The sequence below is a fragment of the Tympanuchus pallidicinctus genome, unplaced genomic scaffold (assembly GCF_026119805.1).
Source record: "Tympanuchus pallidicinctus isolate F22 unplaced genomic scaffold, pur_lepc_1.0 scaffold4, whole genome shotgun sequence".
NCBI lineage: Eukaryota > Metazoa > Chordata > Aves > Galliformes > Phasianidae > Tympanuchus > Tympanuchus pallidicinctus.
This window is the reverse complement of record NW_026294758.1, coordinates 26,534,658-26,559,059: the sequence shown is the minus strand read 5'-3', so window position 1 is coordinate 26,559,059 and position 24,402 is coordinate 26,534,658. Positions and strand designations below refer to the sequence as shown.

The following is a 24,402-nucleotide window of genomic DNA, read 5'->3' as shown; positions in this document are numbered from 1 at the left end:
CCAGCTGTTTTCAAACAGAGAAGGACTGGAGGGAGACGTGGTGGTCAGAAGCTATCTTGGGCAAAGCAACCAAAAAGTGTGTGAGTTCTCTATTCCTGGTGAAGTGAGGAGGAGTGGGCCAGCAAAGATGCTACCTTGGACTGATGGGTTTAGAAAAAAAATACGAGAGAAATTAATAGCAGTCAAATGCAAATGGAAGTGACAGCGGAAGTGCTTAATAGCAGAAGGGACAAGAGATTACTTACTACATCTGTTAAATACACGAAAAAACTTTGTTAATTACAGAGTGTTTTAGACTGAAAAATATTTCTGGATCTCAGCTGTTCAAACACTGTCACAGCAGGGCTGCTTAGATCAGTTTGCTCAGGACCTCCAGATAAGTTCTGCATATTCAAGATTGAAATTTCATTCTTTCTCTTGGTAGAGTCTAAGTACAGTAGCAGCACAGATGAAAGACATCAGATTTTTATTCTTTCTTTTATTGCAACCCATTGAAAGGTCAAAGTTTCACGGAAAAATAGAAACTTACAAATTGTGTGAATAGTTTTAATGCAGTCATAAAAAGTCATGAAAAGAAAATGACTAAGATTCGGTACTATATCTGCAATATAATTCATTGGCTTTATTCTGAAAATATTTGTTGCCATTTTTGAGTAAATAGAAAGCCCAGCATTACACATGTTCACATGTATTTACCATATTTAAAGCAAAAACTTTATTATATATTTTTTAAAAGAAATTAGTTCATCCCCATTTTGAGAAGTCTAAGAAGAAAACATTCAACAGCTTCACCAGAATTACGGTGAGCTGATGTGTCTGGTAAAAAACTATGCCATGGAAATCAACTTACAGTTTTACAGAGTTATGCAGCTATACTAAATAAGCTCTCTAGGTTACACTACATCAGACTTTCTGGATTAGCAAAACATTTTGATAATAATGGCAATTCTTCAGCTGAAGCTTAAGCATTTCATACTTTGGATTAAAATGCTGCTACCCCTAAAAAACAAATATCCAGTGTTATACACATAAAAATATTCTTAACCAAACAGTAATACTCTAAAACTTAATGCAACTTCAAACTGAAACTGCAGTATCTATATTTTCACTATCCCCATGTCAAAATTAACTCCTCAGAATGCAATGTGACACACAGAAAATTAATCTTTTAATGTACTTACTCTTGGTGTTTTTTTATACACTGTATTACAAAGCAAGTGATCCTACCATACAATACCTATGACAATAGACCTCATGTTCAGAATGTCTTCTAGAGGTAAGTATTCCTTGCATTGTAAGATCTATTGTAAAATAAAAACCACACATGAATTGAGAAAAATCCCCTTATTGTATTCTAACCATTTACTCAAATTGCCCAGTTCAACAACATAGCATTGTAGTCAGAAGAGACGAGTCCACTTACAAAAAAAAAAGAAACAATTTTTTTTTTCCAATCAGATATTTAAACACTGTCTTTTAATTTACATCTGATTGTTGGTGTATTCACTTCCTGCTTGACTGGTTATGAAGTGGGAACTGGTTATCAGTATGAGTTCAACCACTGTTAGCTCACTTCCTGCAAAACCTGCAGTGTGAAAAGATTTTAAAATCTGTGGAAGATCTCCTAAAAGACTATTTTAAACAAACAAAATAAAGAAGATACAATTTCTGTGAAGTGATAAAGGTTGAGAGAATTAAAGTTATTCAGCCTGAAGAAGTGAATGTCTGGGGAGACATTACAGCCGCCTTGCAGTACTTAAAGGGGACTGATGGGAAAGATGGGAAGGGACTCTTTATCAGGTACTCTTTATATCAAGGACAAAAGTAATGACAGGACAGAGGAGAATGATTTTAAAATGAAAGAGAACAGATTTATATTAGACATTATGAAGAAATTCTTTTCTTAGCAGGGTGATGAGACACTGGGACAGGTTAACGAGAAGCTGTGGGTGTTCAAGGCCACATTAGAAGGTGTTTGAGCAACCTATTTGTGGAAGGGAGATTGGAACGAGATGATCTTTAAGGTCCCTTCCAACCCAAACAATTCTAGGCTCAATGATTATATGATTGTCCATTAGATGCATATTTAGTCATTTACTAATGACTTGCATAATTCCAGAAAAGTCTGTAAGACAATCTCAGCTCTTCCTAGATTTTCTTATACACTGTGCATCTTAAAACTCCTAGGGTAGCTTTAGTAAATAATAAGCATGGAGTGTAGCTCCCAGTTTCAGCACAGGCCTCTGCTGATCGGCTATACTGGTGCTAGCACTGAGTTACCATCTACAAATCAAAGGAAACACACATAACCAAGGCAAAGTAGAGTAAACACACAAAAAAAACCAAGCTTTGTATCTTTTATAACTCAATCTATCCGTAGAACTAGTAGGAATCCACTTCAAGAAATCTGTCATTTCTTTTATGCAAACAAAGAAATACAATGCATTTCTAAAATTTTGTGTCAATACCATTACTCAGTTGTACAGTACATCAAAGTCAGTATACAGCTTTTTCCATTTTACTGTAACCTCTGTAAACTCACAATTATATTGCATTCATTGTATATATCACAATGTTGTGAACCTCTGCAGTCCCTGTTAGATCTACTGAAAGCAGCAGAGTGGAAGTGTCATGTTGGTGCATGACATTAAGAGGCAGTAGACATGTTGGGAGTCCAGCCCATTTGATAAGCTCGTTCCAATGTCCGCTTGCAATCCTGTAGAACAGTACTGAAGGTTATATGTGGATACTGCTGCACCAGCTGCTCCACTGTGGCTTCATTCACCTGCAATTAAAGAAAAGAATCCAAGATGTGCAAAAAGTGAACAAAAAGGGCAATGGTATGCAAGCTAAATAAATAATCAAACTGGACTCCTAGAAGGACTTGCAGGATTGGGCTGTCTACTAATACAGTAGGCTTCATTTATTAAAAACATTCAGAATTTGATGCTCTTTTAGACAAAAACAACAACAACAACACAACAAGCTTACGTAAAGAACAGCTCAACTCCACCTTAAAGGGAGAATTTTGAAACAGAAGCACACTACTTCAATGTTACTCAAGCAGACACAGGTTTGAAATTTTTCTTGGCTTTGGAAAATGGAAATTGATTCCATTTTTCAATTAATTTATAGTATATTTTTGATACTTTTACATATGCTGTGCAGGAAGTCCATGATTATCCTGAAATTAAATTCCACTGTATGGTGGCTTTCAACATGACTGCAATGATAATTAAGAGTTAATAACAAGAAGAAAAGAATGTAAGCTGTTTTATATTGTAGGTATATAAATTAGTAATACAGGTTAACTTTTCCAAAGGTTCAAATTCCTGCTTGTCTTCATACCTCCCAGGTAGAAGTGTTTATTTTAATCTTTTGGTATGAGGCTATCAATGAACAAAGGCTTTTGTGGGCAGAAATGAGGGGATCGATAATTAAAATATACTAGCTTGTAAGGTCAGGGATGTCTCTTTTAAATCTTAAACATCAAAGATAGCACTTTTTCTCTTGATTAGACAGGGCAATCAGACAAGCCAAGCTAAATCTAACACCTTTACAATTGCAGCTCTGTGAAGGGATTAATTTGTCAATTATTTTTAAGCTGATTGCAGTTCATATCACAAAAGTAGACAGCTTCCTTCAGCGTTTAGATAAATGAAAGATTAACTGAAGAACCATAACTTTTGTGCAGTTCTCTTTAAAATCCTTGCTAAAATTCCTGGACATTTAAAGATACGTCAGTGCTATATTTAAGTACTGAATTGCCAAGATCAGTAGTATGTACAACAGGTATCGTGACTTGCTTTCTCCCCACAGTGTCCCACAAAAGTAAAAAAAGTAAAAAAAAAAAAAAAACCACACACAAAAAAAAGCCAACAAAAAAACTCCTAAAATATTTACTACCCTTACAAAGGTCCATCTTGGGAATAATATTTTAAAGCACAGTGACCACAATATCTAATAATATTTTTGTCCTTAAAAGATAACAAGGAGTGCATCCTGCTGAGCAGTGATTGCTCACAATGACAGGGATAAATGAAAGGTTTAATATCCAGTTCTTCTACTTTCATAATAGAAACACTCAATCTTCATTGGAAGTTTCATCTAGCTAAAACTGACTTGGATAGAAAACTGGTTTAACTTCCTTCATAGTACACACTGTATCTTTTGGCAAATTACTACATTACAGTAACCTCTTCCAGTGCTGATAAACAAGAAGTGACTTTTAATAAATCAAAATGAAATCAGACATAGCACAAGTCCTCCAAAATATTTGATATTTATAGCTGAATATATACATACTTTCAAACTGTCAGCAGCACTTCTCACAAATATTGCTTGGAAGGGAAGAATTCCCTAAGCTGCATTTGCTACTTTTTGCCTATTCAAAAATAGTCAAAAGCCTCTTTTCTTTACATTTGTGGTGCACAGTCATGGCAAAACCTCTAACATTACAAGTAACTCCTCTTTGTGGTAAACCAGCCAGAACGAAGATGCTCCTGCTCCTTCCTCCTGGGAAACTTAGAAAACAAATACCATAAACCTATTCAATATTTTTAAATATTAACAGCAAATAGAGGCTATTATTCTTTGACACATACCTGTTAGATGTTATTTGTTAGTACAGCATGGATATTATTGTTTGAGAGAGTGAGTTAGTGCAATATTAAAAGTGGATTTTCTGTTACAGGAAACAAACAAGGCAAATTTGTTACAAAGAGGATGTTCAAATACAGGACAAGAGGCAGTGACCAGAGAAAGCCATCCATCCTCCATATTCTGGGATTTCTGGCTGAAGACTGAACACATTTACAGAAGCAAAACCCTAGCTAGATGTAAAGTAATGTATTTACTGCAAGGCTAACTTAAGTGAAATAGCATGGCTCGGGATAATCAGGAAGACAGATGATGTTACAATGGTATCTTTTGGTCTTAAAATCTATGAAGAAATCTATGGTAAACCATTTAGCACTAGCCATTGGTCATTTTATTTTTTAAAATAAGTTACTGCAGTATAAATAATACATAATACAATTATTACTAATTACTACTTTTGATATCGAGTGACACAGTTAAAAGTAAAACATAAGCATGAGAGAACAGGCAAAACCACTGCAGAAGTGACTTCATGACAAAGTCAGATATTTTATGACCCAAACCTGAACAGTTGGGTTTCCCTATGTTTGTTACAGTGTCATAAGAACATTTAAAATTGTTTGATCCCGGACAAAACTAACTAGTACCAAACCATACATTTGTCCTCTGTTTTAGCTTGGACAGAGCTAATTTTCTTCAAAGAGGATTGTTTGGCATTATGTTTTAGATTTTTGATGACAACAGTGTTGATCACACACGGATGTTTCAGTTGTCACAGAGCAGTGCTGCACAGAGCAAGGAATGTTTCAGCTTCTTGTGCTGTCTTGCCAGTGCAGGGTCTGGGGACACATAAGGAGCTGGGAGGAGACAGAAGGAATATTCCACATCATGTGGTATGATGCTCAGCAATAAAAGCTGAGGTAAAGGAGAGGGAAGGGGGGAAATGTGAAGTGACGCTGTTTGTCTTCCCAAGTAATATTACCATGATGAGTCCTGCTTGTGGGGAAGTGGCTAAACACCTGCCTGCTGATGGGAAGTAGGAAATTAATGTCTTGTTTTGACTTGCTTGCAGCTTCGGCTTAACATAGCAAAATGTTCTTATCTCAACTCGTAAGTTCTTGCACTTGTACCTTTCTAGTTCTTTCCCCTTCCCATTCAGGGTAAGAAAGAGAGAGGCTGTGTGGTACTGAGATGCCTGCCAGGTTAAACCATAGCAAAATCCTATGTATACACTTGAAAATATAACTGCCACAGAAAGAAACTACCTGGAGTTTATGAAATTGACTCTCATGATAGAAGAAAAAGTTATCCTCCGAAACTTCATGATAAATAATTAAATATATGAAGGCTCCTCTGAAAGTAATGCCTTCTATTTTATTCTGCTGGCCCACAACATCAGAGGTACAGCAGTAGAGGCTGAACCCTCCGAACAATATTCCGTTGTATACTGTTGCTGTGTGACAGATGACAGCAGAGAGGCAGCCTAACAAAATGGCATCTGATATGGAACTGTGTCTTAAAGCAAAGGTGTGTCTTCCTCCTTGTGGAAAAAATGACACCCACTGACATTCACTGACACTTGCCAAATGTTAATGGAGATCAAACAGTGGATGTGAGCACAGTGAGTTGGTGAGATGCTGTGTTTCAGCAATGGTGACAGCATAGCTGTCACGGCACAAGATGAAGAGCATCTTGAAAAGCTCACTCATAATTGGCAGATTATGACTAGGCAAGTATGTGAAGACATGGATATGGGTTCAATGAATTGGAAACAGTGGTGGCAATGCTGGCATATTGCAGGTTTTGTAGCAGATGGATTCCATGAATGCTCGCACAGGAACAGAAAGAACACCATATGCATTTGTCAGGATCCTGACTAAGCTGAAGGCTCAAACATCCATAATCAGGGCAGAGAAAAAGGCAATCTTTCTCTTGCAACATAACAACATCAGCCTCACACAAGTTTGAAGACCATGGAGCACACTGCCAGTCTTGTCTGGATTGTCCTACCACATCCACCAAAGGCACCTTCCCTGATTTGGCTGATGAAAGATGGACTACATAGGTGACATCCTCCCAGCAACAATGCCATCAGCTATGAAACAGTAGATTACCTTTGCTGGTGCAGATTTTTGTGAGCAGAGCATGCAGACTGCTGTCATTGCTAGCAACAATGCATAGCTAATGGTGGTGACTATGTTCAAAAATAGTGTTTTGTAGTAGAGAATGTGCTCTATCAAATTGTGTTACTGTGCTTTTAGTATCTATTGTTGTTTCCACGGAAATAAATATGAAACACTACTTTTGGAGTGACCTATGTATGTAACTTTTAGTTAAATTTAAATAGTTTTAACACAAAGAAAATAACTGCAAACAGTGAAAAAATACTGGACAAGATGGATTCAATTTAAGATTATACAACAGAAGAGTAAAAAAAAAAAAAAGTTCCCACTTGGCAGTGGGACAGTCTGCATGGAACCCAGACTGAGAAACAAAGGATGACCTTTAAACCACAACTGATTCCCTACCAGAATATTTTTAAATCCTGAATATCTGGTTAAAATCTAAAATAGTGTAAAATTTTTAGTATCTTAGCAATACTAACATACTCTATATAAAATTGAGGAAAATATGAGAAGTCAAGAAAATTTTGTTCCCTGTTAACGAATAAGATAGATAAATAACATCTGAGTCAACTCTGTTGGTATTTTTCTCCTAAGTTTCCCTAATAGTAGGATTAAGATGCAAAGAAGTCTTATGTCTAACCATTAGAACAGAAGCTTCTGTCTTGCTGTTAAGAAGCAGTCTGGCTGGTGATAAAACAAAAGCACTGAATGCCATTCCCAAAATAAATTAATTACATAAAGAGCAATTTTCCATTCTCAGTTTGAACAGTCTTGTTCACTGAATAAGAAATAAAGATCTTCATATCTTAATATCCCTTAAAATGTTATATTTTTCTTCCACTTAACTTTTATTAATCTTTATGTTTTGATTTGTCACAAGGGAGACTACTAACTAAAGATAAACTGGCTAGATTACCTAACGCATAATCACTCATTTGAATCCAAATAGCCTTTCAATTATGTTTTAATAAATAATGAAAGAATGCAGTCCTCACTATTAAGAGTCAAAGTAATAAATGTGTGTGAATCTGGTCATCAAACAGAAAGAATAAAACAACAAAGCTTGGTTTAAAACTTATCTTTTCTGACATAAAAACTTATTCCAGACCATCATAAAAGCAAAGAAGATGAGTTACAGAACTGTCAGGACAAAGTGGTATCATACCCTCCTAACTTGACTGGAGCGCTTACCTTGAAATAATGATTTTGAATTCTTTTTGCTTAAAGACATCTGAATGCATAACCCCTACCTCCCTGACGAGAACAATTGACTTTGTGACAACAGTTTTATTTAGGGTGAGGCCTCCTGAATTTTTTTCTTCTGAAGATGGTATAGATGTTCACAGAACACTTCTAATATAATCTGCACTGCCAAAAAAAAAAAAAAAAGAACACTTCCTTATGTGACAATTAAGGATTATCTGGGAAAGAGAATTCTCTAGTCCATGTGAAGAAGATGAACATCCATAAGAGGATTGAGGGAGCGCTTCTTTGATGAATAATTTCATTCTCATTCTGCCAGGTATACATACAGTGTGTGTCAAATAATGATAAAAATGGGAAATCTGCCTTTGCAGCTCCTTCTGCTCTTCAAGTAAAATGATTGTCAAGCTGAAAGTTGGAAAAAAATTCTCTCCAGTCTGCAAATATTTTTTCCAGAAGAAAATAACTGGCACTTATGAGATGAGATTCCAGGTTACTGATTTTTTAGGTTTAGATTATATTGAAACTATGGTTTTCAATTGATAATCTACTCACAGAAAAAAAATTGCTTAGATTTTTGCTCTAGCAGTCTAAGTTTATTAATCTGTGTATGCCAGTATTTACTGGTTAGCATACCATTGATATCTGCTATGGATCACCATGAAAAACTATTTCTATAAAATCCTTCCTGAGTTGTCACATGAAAATTCAAATTGCAAACATGAATAGTAATTAGAAAATTTTCAGGTTTTGCCCTGTCATTTCAGAGAACTGCAGTGATAATTTCAATATTTTTTTTCTTTAATTTCTAGATCACAAAATAAAGAATTTCTAAAAAATTCAAATTCTCCAAAAAATAATTGTTTAGGCTTAAGGACTACTTTTCTTTACCTTTTGCTTTCATTATGTTCCCGGGACAGACCCTATTAAATTCAAGGGAGTCAAGTTTTCCTAATCTTATTAAGATAAATTAGGGATTACAGTTGAAACCATTACTTGAAGCAGACATTTCTTTTTAATGAGACTGATAGCTTCATTCATAAATGAGTAAGATAAGTAGGAATTTTCCTACACAAGACTTCTCTGCTTACTTTTAGCTAATTTGCTAAAAGTTGGTGTCATGTCCAATAGATTTCTTGGACTGGAATACTAAATGGCAAATACAAAGGCTTTAAAAGCTTTTGGTTTTGATTCACAGAACTCCTTTAATACAGTGCTGAAGAGAGTTATAGGATTATTTGAATCCCAAAAACCCCTCCTGTAGTTTTATCAAGGGCAGTCTTGGAATGCACTTCTGATTCTAAGCTACTAAAACTCCCAAAAATGTTTGTTTTATGTCAGTCAGAACAATACCAAAACATAAGAATAGAACCATCACCCAAACTGAAAGTTTTACGCTGCTCTTCACCATGAAGAAGTATTCACCACTAATCTGTAAGTTCTCCGATGTAAGGAAAATATGCAAGGTAACACCCAATTCAATTTGTAGTTCAAAAGAAAAATATCTGCACTCCAAGTTAGTAAGTGAAATCAATAAAGAGCCACGTAATTTGATAAGAATTAAGCAAAGCAATCAAACTAACAAAAAAATTAGGATCACATTAAAAAAAAAAACAACCTCAAAACCCAATATAAATCCTGCACCCCTCCCCCCAAAAAACAACAACAACAAAAAAAAACCCAAACCAAAACAAAAAAGGAAAACAACAACAAACAAACAAGCAAGCAAACCAAAAAAAGCAACAAAAGCAACCTGCAGAAATGTGCTAGTGCAAAGATGCAGCACTAGGACTTCTAAGGAAAACTCGCCTGTGCTCCTCCATGGTTTGCTTTTCATAACATCCCAGCGTCATGGCCTGCTGCAATAACTGCTGCACAGTATGGAATGTAGTTCGTTCACAACATCACAGACACTCTCCTTTTAGGGACAATGCAGGTGTTTTCAGTTATGTAACCTTCCTTTTGTTCAGAAGGGTTTTATTATGAAGTTATTGAAACTGCAGCATTAGTGATATGCAATTCTGCCTCAGTATATGTAGGATATATTACACAAAAGCCCAATTTGCATGTAGTGGACAAAAAATAAGTAGCCATTGTGTGCATCCACAATTAAAAATTTTGGAAGCATTTTAAGTTCCCATTTTTTCTAATGTTTTAATAACAAAATCCAAAATATTCACACCTGCAGCTACTAAAACCCATGTGTTTTCATATATGCATTTTCTCTTCTCTGAGCAATAGTTTGCTTTCTAAGTCACTGTCCTATAAAAAGTGTACTTAATAACAAATGTTTGATTTTTTTTCTGCTAATAGTTGAATGAATTATATTCTCAGGTGGCCCAATTATAACTGTTGCCTGTAGCCATAACAAAATTAAAGATTTCTGGAAACATTTTGTGTGAAGTGCACTTGATCATTGAAGGCAGGCATATTCCACAGAGTTTCAATGACTGCCCTCATGCCCAGGGGCAGACCCTTCGTTTAGGACTTTAATAAAATTACAGCACTACTGACATTAGCACAACAGTCTGTAGTCCAAGTAAAGACCCCTGCAATTTCAGCAACAACAGTAAGATTTTGACTTAATGTTTGACTTAATGGATGCAGCTGTTAATAGGAAAAAAAGCAAAAAAAAAAAAAAAAAAAAAAAAAGGCACACAGAAGCACATATAACCATAGTGGTTGCAGACTTACATATAAATATCTTATTCTGTGATTCTAAAAAGATAATGAAACTGACAAGCATAGATTTTTTTCCCCAAATTACTGATGTGCTATTATTTTCATGATATTCAGCAATTCGATTATGTTGAATCTCAGCAATTTATTTTCCACTTCTCTTTGGAAAGGGGAGGAAGTTGGTAAGTAGAAATACCTGTAATTGTTTCTGTAGTATGAAATGAAATAAATGGAATACACAAACTGCCTAATATTTGATAGCAGCACTTCTGGAAAGATTTCAGAAAATCTAGTAAGGCTGCTTTTTAAATATACCCCTCCTTTTAGTTCTTTGCTTACATATTGACAGAAAGACAGTGTCCTTGAGGGATGAGATTCCTTGTTGTTTTGTTTACACAGGTGCCTCAAAAATGGAGTTGCTGCAGTCCCTCCACAGTTGCTACAGTCACAGAGAGGAAAGCGTTACTGCAAGTGCACAACATAATTCATTTCAGGCCTCTGTGAGTTTGCATAGTTTTCTAGAAGAGTCAGTCTCTGGGCTTGCTGTGCTAATCATTACTGCCACTGCGTTATTGAATATTAAAGTTAAGTGATAAAGATTTTCAGTCTCAATTCCCTTTGCTTACTATAAGGACTTACTTCTCTATTATTTCAGAGAAACCATTGTAAAAGAGCAGTTCAGTTTGGCTGGTTGGTTGGTTTGCTAACTTTGTTCACTGTAATCAGATGAACTTCTAGACTCTACCTACACAACTGTGAAAGGTAAAAATATTACTAACACTATAATTTTTTCCAATTTATGATGAAACTCCATGCACTGCTCTGTTCTTATTTATAAAAACTGCAGTAAATAAAGAGACATATACAATGATATTACAGTGTTTATCTGTATAGTGATAAATATTCTTTCAAATTACTTTCTGCCTACTGAATTAAAAGCACCAAATATTTTCCTTCTTATTCTGCTACGCTAAAAACCTAATTTGGGTACCTTTTAGGTTAGTACTTGTCGAAACGGGAACCTGTAAAAATAACATAGAAATAATTCTCAAAATTTGTCAGCTGGCAAAAATGATTTTAAGTTTCTGAGGACAACAACGCTGCTTTAAAATTTCTTTCTTTTTTAATATCATAAAAATGCTGACCACTTCACTTAGCGTTTTCCTTTGTAGCTGTTTGTACCCTGATTTCAAACCACTGACATGTAGTTGAGTGCCCATCTTTTTGTTGCAGTGTAGCATGTTTAGGGCTTGTTTTTCACAGTGAGAGTGACTCATTAACTCAAGAAGATTCCATAAGCAGCCACTGCCACAGATATGTTGAGGAACTAATAGCTGGTAGATAAAAATATTTTGGTAAAACAGGAGTTAAATCAGGAGTATAAAAGCATTCAATTTGAATAAACAAATCCTTTTTTATATTTTTAGCAGATGCCTTCATTCATACATGTAATGGGTCCGTTATTCCAGTTACAGGAATAACTATAGGAAAAAAATTACGCTTTTCTGTTTTTTAGAATTATTATGCTGAAGACCAAAGAAAAATAAATGCTATTTTTCCCTATCTGTGCATTAGCAAGGATAACTAGTTTCCTTGTAATGAGATTCACAGATTTTATGAATCTAAATTATTCATTGCTTGTAAAGAGATGTTTCATTGGCAGCTTCTATACAATACATATAAAATTAAAAAAAAAAGAAAAAAAGAAAAAAAAGGAGTATCCTTTTTAATATGCAGCAAAGCCCTCTCAACAAGAGAAAAATAAGTGCTACAGAAATGTTTTCGAAGGGTTTGGGATTGGATATTTTCAGTCCTCTTCAAAATCACAAAACCGCAATTTCGAATATCCAAATGAACCCCTTAAAAAAGAAAAAGAAAAAATGGTAGCAATTTTTCTAGGTTTTTGATCAGAGTAACAATTGTTATCATTTTCTGAAGATGAGAGGCAGATTGCTGTACTAATTATATTAAAACAAGCCCTGGCCAACTTTTGCTTTTCCACTTGTGATCACGAACAGTCCAGATCAAAACGTATTTGAAATTTAAAGATTCATCTAGTATCTCATCTCCATATTTTTACTTCCTTTGCTTCAGCTTCAAATTTAAATTAAAAGTTAGTGAATTAATGGTAAAAATGTTTTGAGACATGCTTAATAATACATATATATATTAAACAGAAGATTCTTTTTGCCTTTAGAGGGTTTTTTTTTTTTCCCCCCACAATCTGGCACTTACACATATATAACAACAACTGCATCCCAGTAAGTACAATGATTTGCAGTTTGTGCAAGATATATACATTTAAAAATGTTTCTAAAATAGGCCTTACTGCAGAACAAATCAATAAATAATTTTTTTTTTTAAATCTACCAATTTCCTAAAAATCTTGTTTAAGATACAAATGATTTTTTAACTGACTATTTCTATGTTTAGGGGTAATCTACCTTCCTTGTGGTAATATAAAAGTTTGGGTTTTTTTTGTCAGCTGTACTGACCATCGATTTCAGTGCTCAGTAGAAGTATAATAGGAAATACATGCTACAATTGATCTGAGAAAGTCATCTGGAATAAACTGCAGACTCTCAGATGTATTTTCATTAGAAGTAATCTGAATTTAAAAAAAAAAAAAAAAAAAAGGAAAAAAGGTCCGTGATGATTTATTAACTGACACACAGTATGCATTCACAGCCGACTTTGTCAGACTCGCTTCATTTTGTTCACACGTAGCTGTGAATGTTGAATTTTGCAGGCCTTTGTTTTTCAACATCATCTTTCTGCATATTTTCTCAAGAAATGTCTCCTGCATTTAAATGGTAGCATGGTTGATAACCATTGCAAATAGCACCACAGCTATTTGCTGTAAAAGTATTTTGAAATATGAAATTCTGTGTGAGAAAAGTTGAAAACAACATGGGAAGATAATTCTGACACATTATTCAACTAGCCAAGCTATCAGCCAGAAAAGCATGTCAAGTTTTTAGCCACGATTTCCTAGGTGATATCCAGCCATTTTCCATAAAGGTGAAGAGTTCAAACTGCCATTATTTAGAACTGGTTAGGATTTTGTGAAAGCACAATAAAGAAGTGCTATGAAGACTTCTTTAAAATGAATTCTAGCAATAAATAGCATTGAGAACATTGCTCTCTCTCTATGATTTACTTTAGAAACATAAAATATGTGATATTTAGAAATAATAAGTAACTAGGGGTAGGAATGTAAAAAATTGCATTCAGGAAAAGAAAGTTGAAACATCTGGATTTCAATCTGCGATTCTGATGTGGGCTTCAGTTTATGCCTAGAGGATGCATGCAAGGCTCTTAGGAGTCCTGATGTCTGTGTTTGTAAAAGAAAAGAAAGTGTCCTGAAATTGCCCACATGAATCCAGATATGTAAAGTATCTCCTTCGCTGCATGAGAAACCAGTCTGAGGACTCAAAAAAAATCACCATTATTTACCAGACGTATTTACAAAGGACTTTGACGTATACTCTTTCATAAGCTGTGATAAAAATAGAGATACAATTAACATTTGGCTTCATGGACAGCCATGTTACCGGCTGTGGGAGGTTGGGCAGAAGTGAACTAAATACTGCCTTGGACTTGGAACTAGCACTCTGCCTCTTCTAGAACACAGGGAGATGAGGAACCTGGTGAGGAACCCACTTGATCCAGATGAAAGGCAGAGGCTGAGCGTTCCTGTGCCCACACCTGCAGCTGTCCTCCATGCAGGGCACTGGGAGCTGCAACTCTCGTGTGGCCCACGCAGCAGTACAGGAGGAGGCAGCCAGCGATTGGGGGTGGTTTGCTGTTCTCAGGCCCTCTGGAACACCACAGAAATGCCATGGCCTCTGCATCTCTTGCAATTACAAAACCCTAAAATGGCCTACCTAAGCTGCTAACAACTACTGATCTAATCTTTTACTGCTTTCAAAATAAATGGAGAATCAGAACCATGACATTCATTTTTTGTGATGCACATAACCTGTGCTGCTGTGTGTGCTGCTAGGTGCCTGTACACACGCATGGATATGGAGACATACAGTGATGCATTTGCACACAGTTCTTGCTAAAAACAGCTTCAGGACAGTGCTGTGTTCTACACTCTGACTGAGAAGCAGAGTATCTCCCAAAAGATGCGTGTCTGTCAGGGGTGCTGTAAGCCAGCGTGCATCCATGAAAGTCACCAAATGGGAGGAAATGTCTCACTGGTTCTGAATCTGCTTGTGTGTGCTTGCTGGCAACTAGCAATGTGCACTGTCTGAAGAATAAGCACTTGCAAACATTTAGAGTCTACCTCATGAGCTCTGAAAAACCTTTGGAGGTCTGGACAACAGGCTCTCAGAGTCCATCTATTGTTAATAGTCAAAGGGACTGACCTCATTCTGCCTGAGCAGTACATTGCAGGCTCTGCAGAGATCAAGCTAGCACTGCCAAAGCTGGCCGTGGAAATACAAGCAGTAGGTTGCACATATATGACAGGATCTCTTGAGTTCTAGTTTCCTGGATGAGATGTTTGGCTTTCACAACTAGGCTGCTATCAGGATACAGGCCCAAGCATTCAGGCTGCCTTGCAACCTCTCCAGCAGTATCAGAGCATTCAGAGCTCTATGAAGGCTGCAGAAACCCTTGCTATGTAGTGCAGAGAGAACCAAATTTGATTCCATTGTGGAGGTGCTAGTGACAATTAGAAAAGAAAGACATTTTCTTGGTAACCTTGCTCCTACTGATCTTACATTGAAAATAATTCTATCTACCTATGTATTGTAAAACAAAATATGGAGAGTTCTGAAAGATTTTTAGGATTTCCTGATATTTTTGTATTCTGTATTTGTATTCTGTATTCTGTATAATAGCAACTGTTGCTATTTTAGTAGCATTAAATGTTGAAAAGATAGTGTTGAAATTCCATCCTAAATACATGCCCCCATTATGATGATCTCATGGTAATGTCAGCCGGTTTTATGAGATTTCTAAATACAACGACATTTATTTTTCAGGCAAAGAACGTATTGCTCCTGTGGTGTGCATGTTAGATGGTAAAGAACATGATAAAAAGAAAGGTCATGGCAACAGCAGTTTGATGAGAAATGAATAATTTGATTATTTTCATGGTGTGGATCAATAATGCTCTGCATCTACTGAGACCCACTGCCTGAGGGCACTTAGATAATCAATGGCATAAAACAGAGCCTGCCTTTGCCCAAGCTTGCAGCCTCTCTGATCTTTCTCGGGAGGACCCTTGACGCCTTTAATTTGTGTCAAGAGCATATCAAAGAAATTCCACAGAGCCTGGGTCATAAAGGGTATTTTAGTGGCAACCATTTGAAGTCTACGTACATATGTTCCTTATGTAACTCTGCTTAAGTACTTCCTCTCCAATGCCTAGGAAGTCCTAGAAAGGCACAAATGCTACCTGGTACCAGTGTAATATTCAGTGCCTTTGAAAAAGATGGTTGGTTGGATGGGGAAAATCTAACCCATTCTTCACTGTAAGCTGGCAACAGTCCAAACACAAGAATTTCAGTCAACAGGGCATGTAAATAAACCCTTTTGCACCACCCAAGAATTCCCTCTAATGATGTGCTGGACATTGACATTTTTAATTTAAAAGAGCAGTCACTGGAAAAAATTAGTTCTGCATGATACTGGGGAGAGACAGTTGAAGACATGGTTTTCTTCAGTAATTTCTCTGTTCATTTGCAGTGAAAAAAGGGAGCTGGCATCTTCCAGCTGCCAAAAACTTTCAAGTCAAGGATACTTACTTCATTCTGTCTGTGTTGCTATTTTTCCCATCAGGGCTTCACAAGCAAGAAAATGTTTCCCAGTGGTAATCCTAGTACTACAATGCTTTAACAGTATTTCCTCACTTCTTAACAAGTTTGGCTACCATACTTTGAACACGCACACAAGCGTGCACACACACACACACACACATACACACATGCACACACACACAAACATACACACAAGCAGGCATACAGTCAATGCTGCTTTCCTATCTGCATGGAATCTTTGTTAGAAAATACAATTTTTTCATCTTGCAATTTACTTTAACAAGACAATAGATGATGTGTAAAGAACTAGGAAAGCATTAACCAGCAATTAAGAAAAATACGGACTGCAGTACATAGAGTTTAAGCAATGAGGTAGTAAAACCTGTTTGCAGCATCAACGTCATTGATTTTCTATAGCAGCTGAAGACTGGATAAAATTATTGCACTTATTAGATCTCTGCTGATTGTTCAACATTTACTAAATCCACAAAATAAATACATGTAAAATTGATCAAGTGATTCAGGGTCAGATCTAATTCCCAAGGTCAAGTAACCCTTTGAACATACTCTAAGTACATAATCTTAGCACAATCCATCAAAGAAACTCACACACTCTTTTCTTCTATTGGCTCTTATAAAACACTAAAGTTTAGGAGATTAACTGGAGTCAGCTTCAGTAGACAGAGCAATTCTTCCTAAGTGCTAAACCTCTCCCTGCAATGAAAACTTTCTGAGGCTGGGTTTACAAAATCCTATTGCTAACTTTACAACTGACCTAGAAATTATTATTCACCACCACTGTGGATCTTTTTTTGTTTGTTTGTTTTCAACTGTCTTCTGTAAAGTATTGCAAAAGACTCATGGTAATGTTTTTGAGCATGAAGCAGCTTAGAATTAAAAAACATGTTTCTTCAGGTCATATCCAACTAGAAGTTTGCATACTTGAGAGATATGCTTATGTTGAGAATCACAGCTGGACCCTGAAGTTTGGTTTGTGATGACTGAAGAATATACAGTCCCTGTAGGTGTATTTTCAGATCTGAAACCAGAGACTGAACTTCCAGTGACTTCTAGCTATTTATTCCTTGATCCCAGACATCTTTCTCTCTCACCTCTGAACTATGCCATGATTCCTGAAGCCTATATATAGAGTGATCTCTCTCCATTCTAGGTAAAAGCACCTTTGTCTAGGAGCTTAATGAACATGGAGAATAGAATGTAACTAGTAATAACTATGAGTAAATGCTATCTAGACAACAATAGAACTAAATTCTGTGTCTTGTACGGGAAATGCACTGGTTTCATCTTTTCTCAGGAGACATGAGCTTTTCTCTCATTTGCTATATACAAAAAGATGGAACTGTTAGGAATACAACCGAATATATAGCTGAATAAGAACATGTAAGTTAGCTTCAGAAAACAAGTGATGTGCTTCCAGCAGCTATGCATTACCTTGTGGGTTCAATTTGCTTATAATTAGAGTGTGAAACGGTGTCAGGAGAAGGCAGCCCTCCGAGAGACGTGGGAATAATTCCCAAAGGAATGCTATATTGTACTTTACAATACACTGTCAGTAGTATATTTGACATGGTTTACAAAGTCATGAAAAAACTAAACTACATCCCAGGAATCACATTTTTCTCCTTTATGGATGGACAAAAGGGTGATGAGCCTTAGGGGAAGAAGCAGCAGAAGAAATATATTTGATAAAAGACTGTATCATATATCCAAATGTTTAAAAAACACCTGTCTATAACCACAACATTTGGGTTGTGAACTAAGGTGCTCTAAACACAGAGGTTCCAGTCAAGATGTTTGTTATTGGTGAATCTTACTATACATACTACAGTATTTTCCATGTTTGAACAAATCTAGAGTGAAAATCTTTTTTCTGCATGTTTATACTGAAATGAGTAAGACCAGAGTAGAGTAACAAAAAGAAAAAGGCAGAGAGAGCTCTTGTTGTTAGTGGAACTCAGGGGCTTCTGAAGCTAAAATGTGAGGGAAAAGCTTCAATTTGAAGAATATTAATTCAACATTAGTTTAAATATGTTCATAAAGATACAGAACAAATATATTAATAGAGTCTCTGAAAACAAGTAAGACACGAATGAGCTAGACTTGTCTTTCCTCACTCTGAACAGTGTTCCTACTTCTTTGGCCACTCCACCAAACTGACATTTTGAGTGCATTCTCCCTAATTCATTAGCTTGAGCACAAGGCAATCATGCATCCCCTTTTTTTCCCCGAAAGGCTTTCAAACATAAATGTTATGTAGCTATGCCTCTCTCTCAGCTGAGGAGAAAAGTTACCACTTACACTGAGTTCAAATTGTGAAATAATATTGTGTAAAAAAAGAAATGCTATTAAAAATATTGTTTTTAGTAAAATTATCTTATAGACATTTCTAATATATTCCAAGTGAGAAAGCTAGATATTAATTTTTTTACATTTTTATTTCTATTTTGAAGTGTTATGGTTTTATTCAAACCTCTCCCTGTTTTCAAGACTATTACATATGAGCAAGAACACAGACCCATACAAAATCACACTCTGGAGGTAGCACTGCAGTATTTTTAGTATTCTATTGTTTCTTTTTTCTTCTTTTTAAAACAGAGAGCAGTCTATCATTGTAATGGCATGACATACCAATCACTTTTAGCCAAAAATACTCAAAATCCTCAGAGGGCAGATTTTACATAAAACTTGTGTGACTACTTGAGGTTGTAGGTGTAGCCTGTGGGTGTATTTTGAAAATCTATGTCAGCAAAAATTTTTTAATGCTCTTTTTAGCTCTCTAGATACTTTTTAGCAAAGTTTACCACAGCAGTGAACACCAAGCCTATTCATATAGCAAGACACAAATCTATTCTCCCTTTCTCTCACTCTCACATTTACACACATCAACACTCACTCTCTCACTTATGTTGAAGCAGGTACCTGTTCATATGAATGCTGCTTACCTGATCACATCTCATCAGCCCTAAGTATCTGAGAGACTTGCTGCTTTGTGCAATTTGGGTGGCTCCATGGTCTGTAATTTCCTTGCACCACCCAACATCCACTGTCTCTATTGTCATGCTGTATCGTCCAATGGCTATCAGAGCTGGAAAAAAAGTGAAAGATATGAGCCACAGAATTAGAAAAGGCAGTTATACATAAGCTCAATTATATCTATACACTAAATGACAGTGAAAAGGAATTGTCAAAAGTTTTTACGTACCCTGTAGTAAATACTGTATTTTAGCATTTTGTAAGTATAGATTAGCCACCAAATTAGGAATACAGATGTGCAAATACACACACAAAAAACCCAGAGATAAACAGATCTTTTGATATATTTTTCTTTCCATTTAATTCACACAAATAGACCAGCTAGCATAGATACTCCATGAGAACTCTTCTGATTTCTTTATTTGGAAGGATCAAAGACAAATGAATTGAGATTGAAATAACAACAACATTTAAGAAAACCCTACCACACCATTCAAAGAAAATAGCTGATGTTGATAAAATTAACACCTATTTTTTCAACAAAATGACTTTGCAAAGACAGCGCAAAGAATAACACGACATTTCCTGTGTCAATGAAGAAAAACAAATTTAGGAAACCCTGAAGGTATCTTACATCATGTATTTTACAACAATATTCTAAAAGTGCATTTCCTAATGTTTATTATGATGATGTGACAACAATCATGCGCTTCACTTCCATGTTTTCTTCAGGAACACTCTTATAATTAAAACCAAAAAAATTAAAAGGCCAGGAGGAGGAATTGAAACAGGAACTTGAATTTGAACTTTCAAAAAAAGAAAGGAAAGAGGAACTGGAAATCAATCCTAAAAAGACTGAAAACCACTGAGAATCTGAACAACTTGGACAAGCTTTCTCATGACATGGGCGGTTTGGAACGACATACAGGATCCAGATCACTATCACCTTGGTCACCAGAGATTATAAAACTTGTCAGGAAATGTGGGCTCAGAAACTGTTAGTCCAGTTGTAGTTTATTAACAGCAATGAGCAGCTGCCCTCAATAGCTGAAAACTCAACTTAAGAAAAAGTCCAAGGCTTTCAGTGCAGGAAGTCAAAAGGCAGGATGTTTGCCTTTCTTATTCTAGATATAATGCAGTTGCTGAAATGGAGATGAAGGAGTGACTTAGTAAAAATAATGGAAATATCATTAAGGGCAATATACTTCATCAGATGTAGGCTGTTTTTTTTTGTTCATATTACAGAGCCTGCTGGCATGAGAAGAAAAAGTTATGAAGAGCTGGTAGCTTTCGATATTAATCTGAGCTAATCAGAGTACATCTGAGTGCTGGAAGCAGAGAGAACCTACCAGACCTTGCAGTAGTTTTGTTGAGACCTGTACTAATGGCAGAGGACAGCAAGGATAATTTGTTAAGTTTTAATTATTCAGGTGGACTTGATTTGCAACCAAAATCAGCCAAATGAGGCCAAGTACACTCTTACAAGCTGTGGAAGATAGAGTGGAACACAATTTTTTTTTTCTTCCCAGCAGTTCATCAAAAAAGAGCAATGATAATTGAATCTCGTAGCTGACATAAAGAACTCTTGATACAGTTATCTGTGTAGTTTCATTATGATTTCGTTGATTTTTATATGACAATACCAACTCCCTATTTCCAGTACATCCCTAAAAACAAATCCTAATGGATTAGGATGGAGAAATTTTTATATAACAGAACATAAACCTTGTACTTTGTTCCTCACAGCCTTTTAAAAATATCGCTATGATAAAAGTCAGGGGAGAGAGCCTGAAACTTCCAGTACTTGTTTTGTAATAACAAAAGCTAGAGGAATTTCAGAATACTTTATGAAAAATGTTTTAGACTTAAATGTCTACTTTAGAATACTATCAGCTAAATAAAATTCAAAACACTTTTTGTTTTTGAATATTTCTGCTAGTTTCTGTAAAGTTACTATAATCTGTCATCATAATGAGAAAACAAAAAAGCACTCATTTCCAAGGCTTCATGAAAAAGTGATAAATGGAAGAAAATCAGCAGAGAATACCTTCAAGGGAGTGACATTAAAGATCATCAGATGTCACTGGTGAAGAATTCTCCTAGTAAAGGTATTACAGAAAATTAGACATATAACTTCTAAAAGCTCCTTCACAACACTTAGGTTAGAAGAAAATATGGAATGATGCTGTTGCAATATCAAAAAAGAGTGTTAAGGTTCCATGAAGAAGGCTCCAGACGAAAACCTCAACTGAGGATCATTATTCCAATTAGCTATCTTGAATGTGGCTTAACACAAGAAATTTCGTGCAGGTATTTCAACTTGCTCATAGTGAACAAACTGTAAGAATAAAATATCCATTTCTTACTTACACACGCAATTATATAACAAAGTAAGTACAACCATTTTAGAACAAAATATAATTTAAGCATGCTTTAACAGCATCTAATAGCACATCCTTGTATTTTGGCATTTTGAGGGGGAAAACATCTGATTTCTAGAGCAGGACTTTAAATCATATATAAGTTTTACAATTTTTTATAAGAAGATAAATATTTATTTTGAACTAATGGAAAAGGGGTTTAATAATTTTTGAAACAAGGACAAAACAGTTATCAAATAACATATTATGAAGCCTCTTTGCAAAACTCGCCTTCAATGAACGAATAAATAAGATAATCCAGAGTCTGGAAAACCTAAATAACTTCTGTAAATGAAAATGTATGGGTACGTGGTTTTTGTTTTTTTTTTCTTCATTCTCATTATTATATTCTGTTGATTGCCAGATAAACCAGAACATGTGACTTAAAGGTAGTGTAAGACAACTGCCATATTTTTCATTCAAGTAATAATACTTGCAGGAACAATACTAAAAGAAATAAAAATGCCTGAACCTATGCCTGAATATGACAAAAACTGACTGAAAAAATAATCCAACTCTGTGATCTTGGAGGTTCTTGGGGAAGAACACATTTTACAGTTCAGATTGATTTGCAAGCAATTGTTAATCTGATGCCTTCACTTGTTCTTCACTTTAATGTATATGAAAATAAATAGTGAAATTTCATGCTGTAATTGATCTATGTGTCTGATCTGTGTTTCAAGTATGTTTTAGGCCATATGTTCAGTATGTTTTAGGCCAGTGATGCCTGTGGTACGCTTCAGGTTTGGGATGGCTGCATGGGCAGTCCTTTTGTCTGGCTGGCCTTTCCTTTGCAGCATATTCACCAGTGTCTCTACTGTGACTTCTTGTGGAGCCTACAGATAACATATGTACATATTTGGTTTCCCTTTCAACAGTATTAAGTAGCTGGGTAAACAGGTACCTTTAGTAAATAGGTAGACACTTTTCTTATTTAATTACAAGCGATGCTAGAAATCAATTATGGTATTACAGATGGTGTCTGCCTGATGGCTGTTACAACATTCTCTCAGTGTTCTAGCAGAAAATCACAGATTTATGTTCTACTTTGCTACTCTTTGTCCCCAGATTAGCAGATGTCTTTCTAGGAAAAAAACCACAATATTTTGACAAGAGCATATTCAAAACATTACACTGTGTGATATATCACAACAGTTAATCTATGAAATGCACAGAGCACGCCACTTGAAAAAACTGAGAGCATTTTTAGAAAACATTAAATGTGTGTAATTGCACCCTTGTGAGAACAGTGTTGGTCAGAGAAGATACCTACTATTCAGCCGCTGGCAGCACCCGAAATAGAGGCTAAAGAAAGAACATGAAACAGATGAAAATATAATGATGCTTTCACCAAACTCTTTCCTCACCTGAAAAAAATTACAATTTGAACCTTCTGAAGTGAGGATGGTGGCTGTACACTTCTGTAAGTCCATCTAATCAGCCATTTTACATGAAAAATGTGTTAAGACATCCTGCATTACAGAGTACATCTGTTTGGCTGCCTTCCGTTTTGAAAACCACCTTCACTTGCTTGTTTTGAATCTGCCCTAAAACTTGATCCCTTTTGTGACTCCTCAGCTCCCTTTCAAATGCTTTCTGGAAATCCCAGTAGTCTGTATCAACCAAGCCTTCCTTATTCCTTGCTGACTTCTTCAAAGTACTCTGATATGACCGTGAAGCATAATTTCTCTTAACGAAGCTCTGTCAACTCTTCCCCAATATGTCATAGTTATTTATGTGTTCACTAATTGTACTTCTAATTATTGCTAATTTGCCTTACACAGATGTCAGGTTTATCAGTTAATATTCCTCTGATCTTCCCTGAAACTTTTTTTGAAATACCTCTGCCAAAGCAGTCCTATGTTAGTTAAGCAGGGTGAAGTTAAAGATTAGACAGCTGTTAGCATCCCGACTACTTTAACTGTAAGTCTTTTTAGAAGTCTTGGATACACACAGTTCTTCTGCTTTAATTAGCAACATTCTTTAATACCTGGCAAGTTTCAGCCAGGAAAATGTTTGCATGGCTCAACAGATTTTTCCCCCCCCCCCCCCGTTCTGACTGCATTTGCCCACAATAAACAGAACACACTGCTATTCTCAGAAAGCTAGGCAGTTAATTTAACAAGGACGTGTGCAGCAAAAACTGTATGAAGTAAGTCTGGATTCTTTGTCTCTGGAACTTGTAGCACAATCTGCAATAAAGAACAGCTAAAGGTGTGCTTCTATCTGATGAGAGCCACGCTCTAGATGCAGCAAATGACAAACCAGAAAAACTGCACACTAAAGTTGAGGTGAGTGCACAAAAAGCCACCATTTCATTTACACTTGCTGGCTTTGACATATGAACTTCTCTGTAAGTGAATATTTAACAGTACATCCAATTCTTTTCTCTCCTTTTTCATCCTTCCACTTATTTTGGCAAAAGCAAGTTTTCATATTTCTTTTTGCAGAGTTAGGTTGGAGGAATGGAAATCAACTGATGTACAGCTCCTACAAAGCAGAAGATAAAGTGTAATGTCTCTAACTGGAATTGGAAAATCACCCCCACAGCCTTGAGCTGTATTAAGTAAAAATTTATCCAGTTACAGTGTTACTGGTAGTTTGTTG

At 35.8% G+C, this 24,402-nt stretch overlaps 1 protein-coding gene across 1 annotated transcript in view; it reads right to left on the bottom strand.

Annotated features, from left to right (window-relative positions):
- Positions 1 to 458: 458 nt before the first annotated feature.
- FBXL17 (F-box and leucine rich repeat protein 17) overlaps positions 459 to 24,402 on the bottom strand; it is a 278,684-nt gene continuing 254,740 nt past the window's right edge. The window contains exons 8-9 of the mRNA XM_052701015.1: positions 19,345 to 19,487; positions 459 to 2,785 (exon numbers count right to left, since the gene is read on the bottom strand). Coding sequence (XP_052556975.1) covers positions 2,648 to 2,785; positions 19,345 to 19,487 — 281 coding nt within the window. The 3' untranslated portion in view covers positions 459 to 2,647. The remainder of the gene's footprint in view (positions 2,786 to 19,344; positions 19,488 to 24,402) is intronic.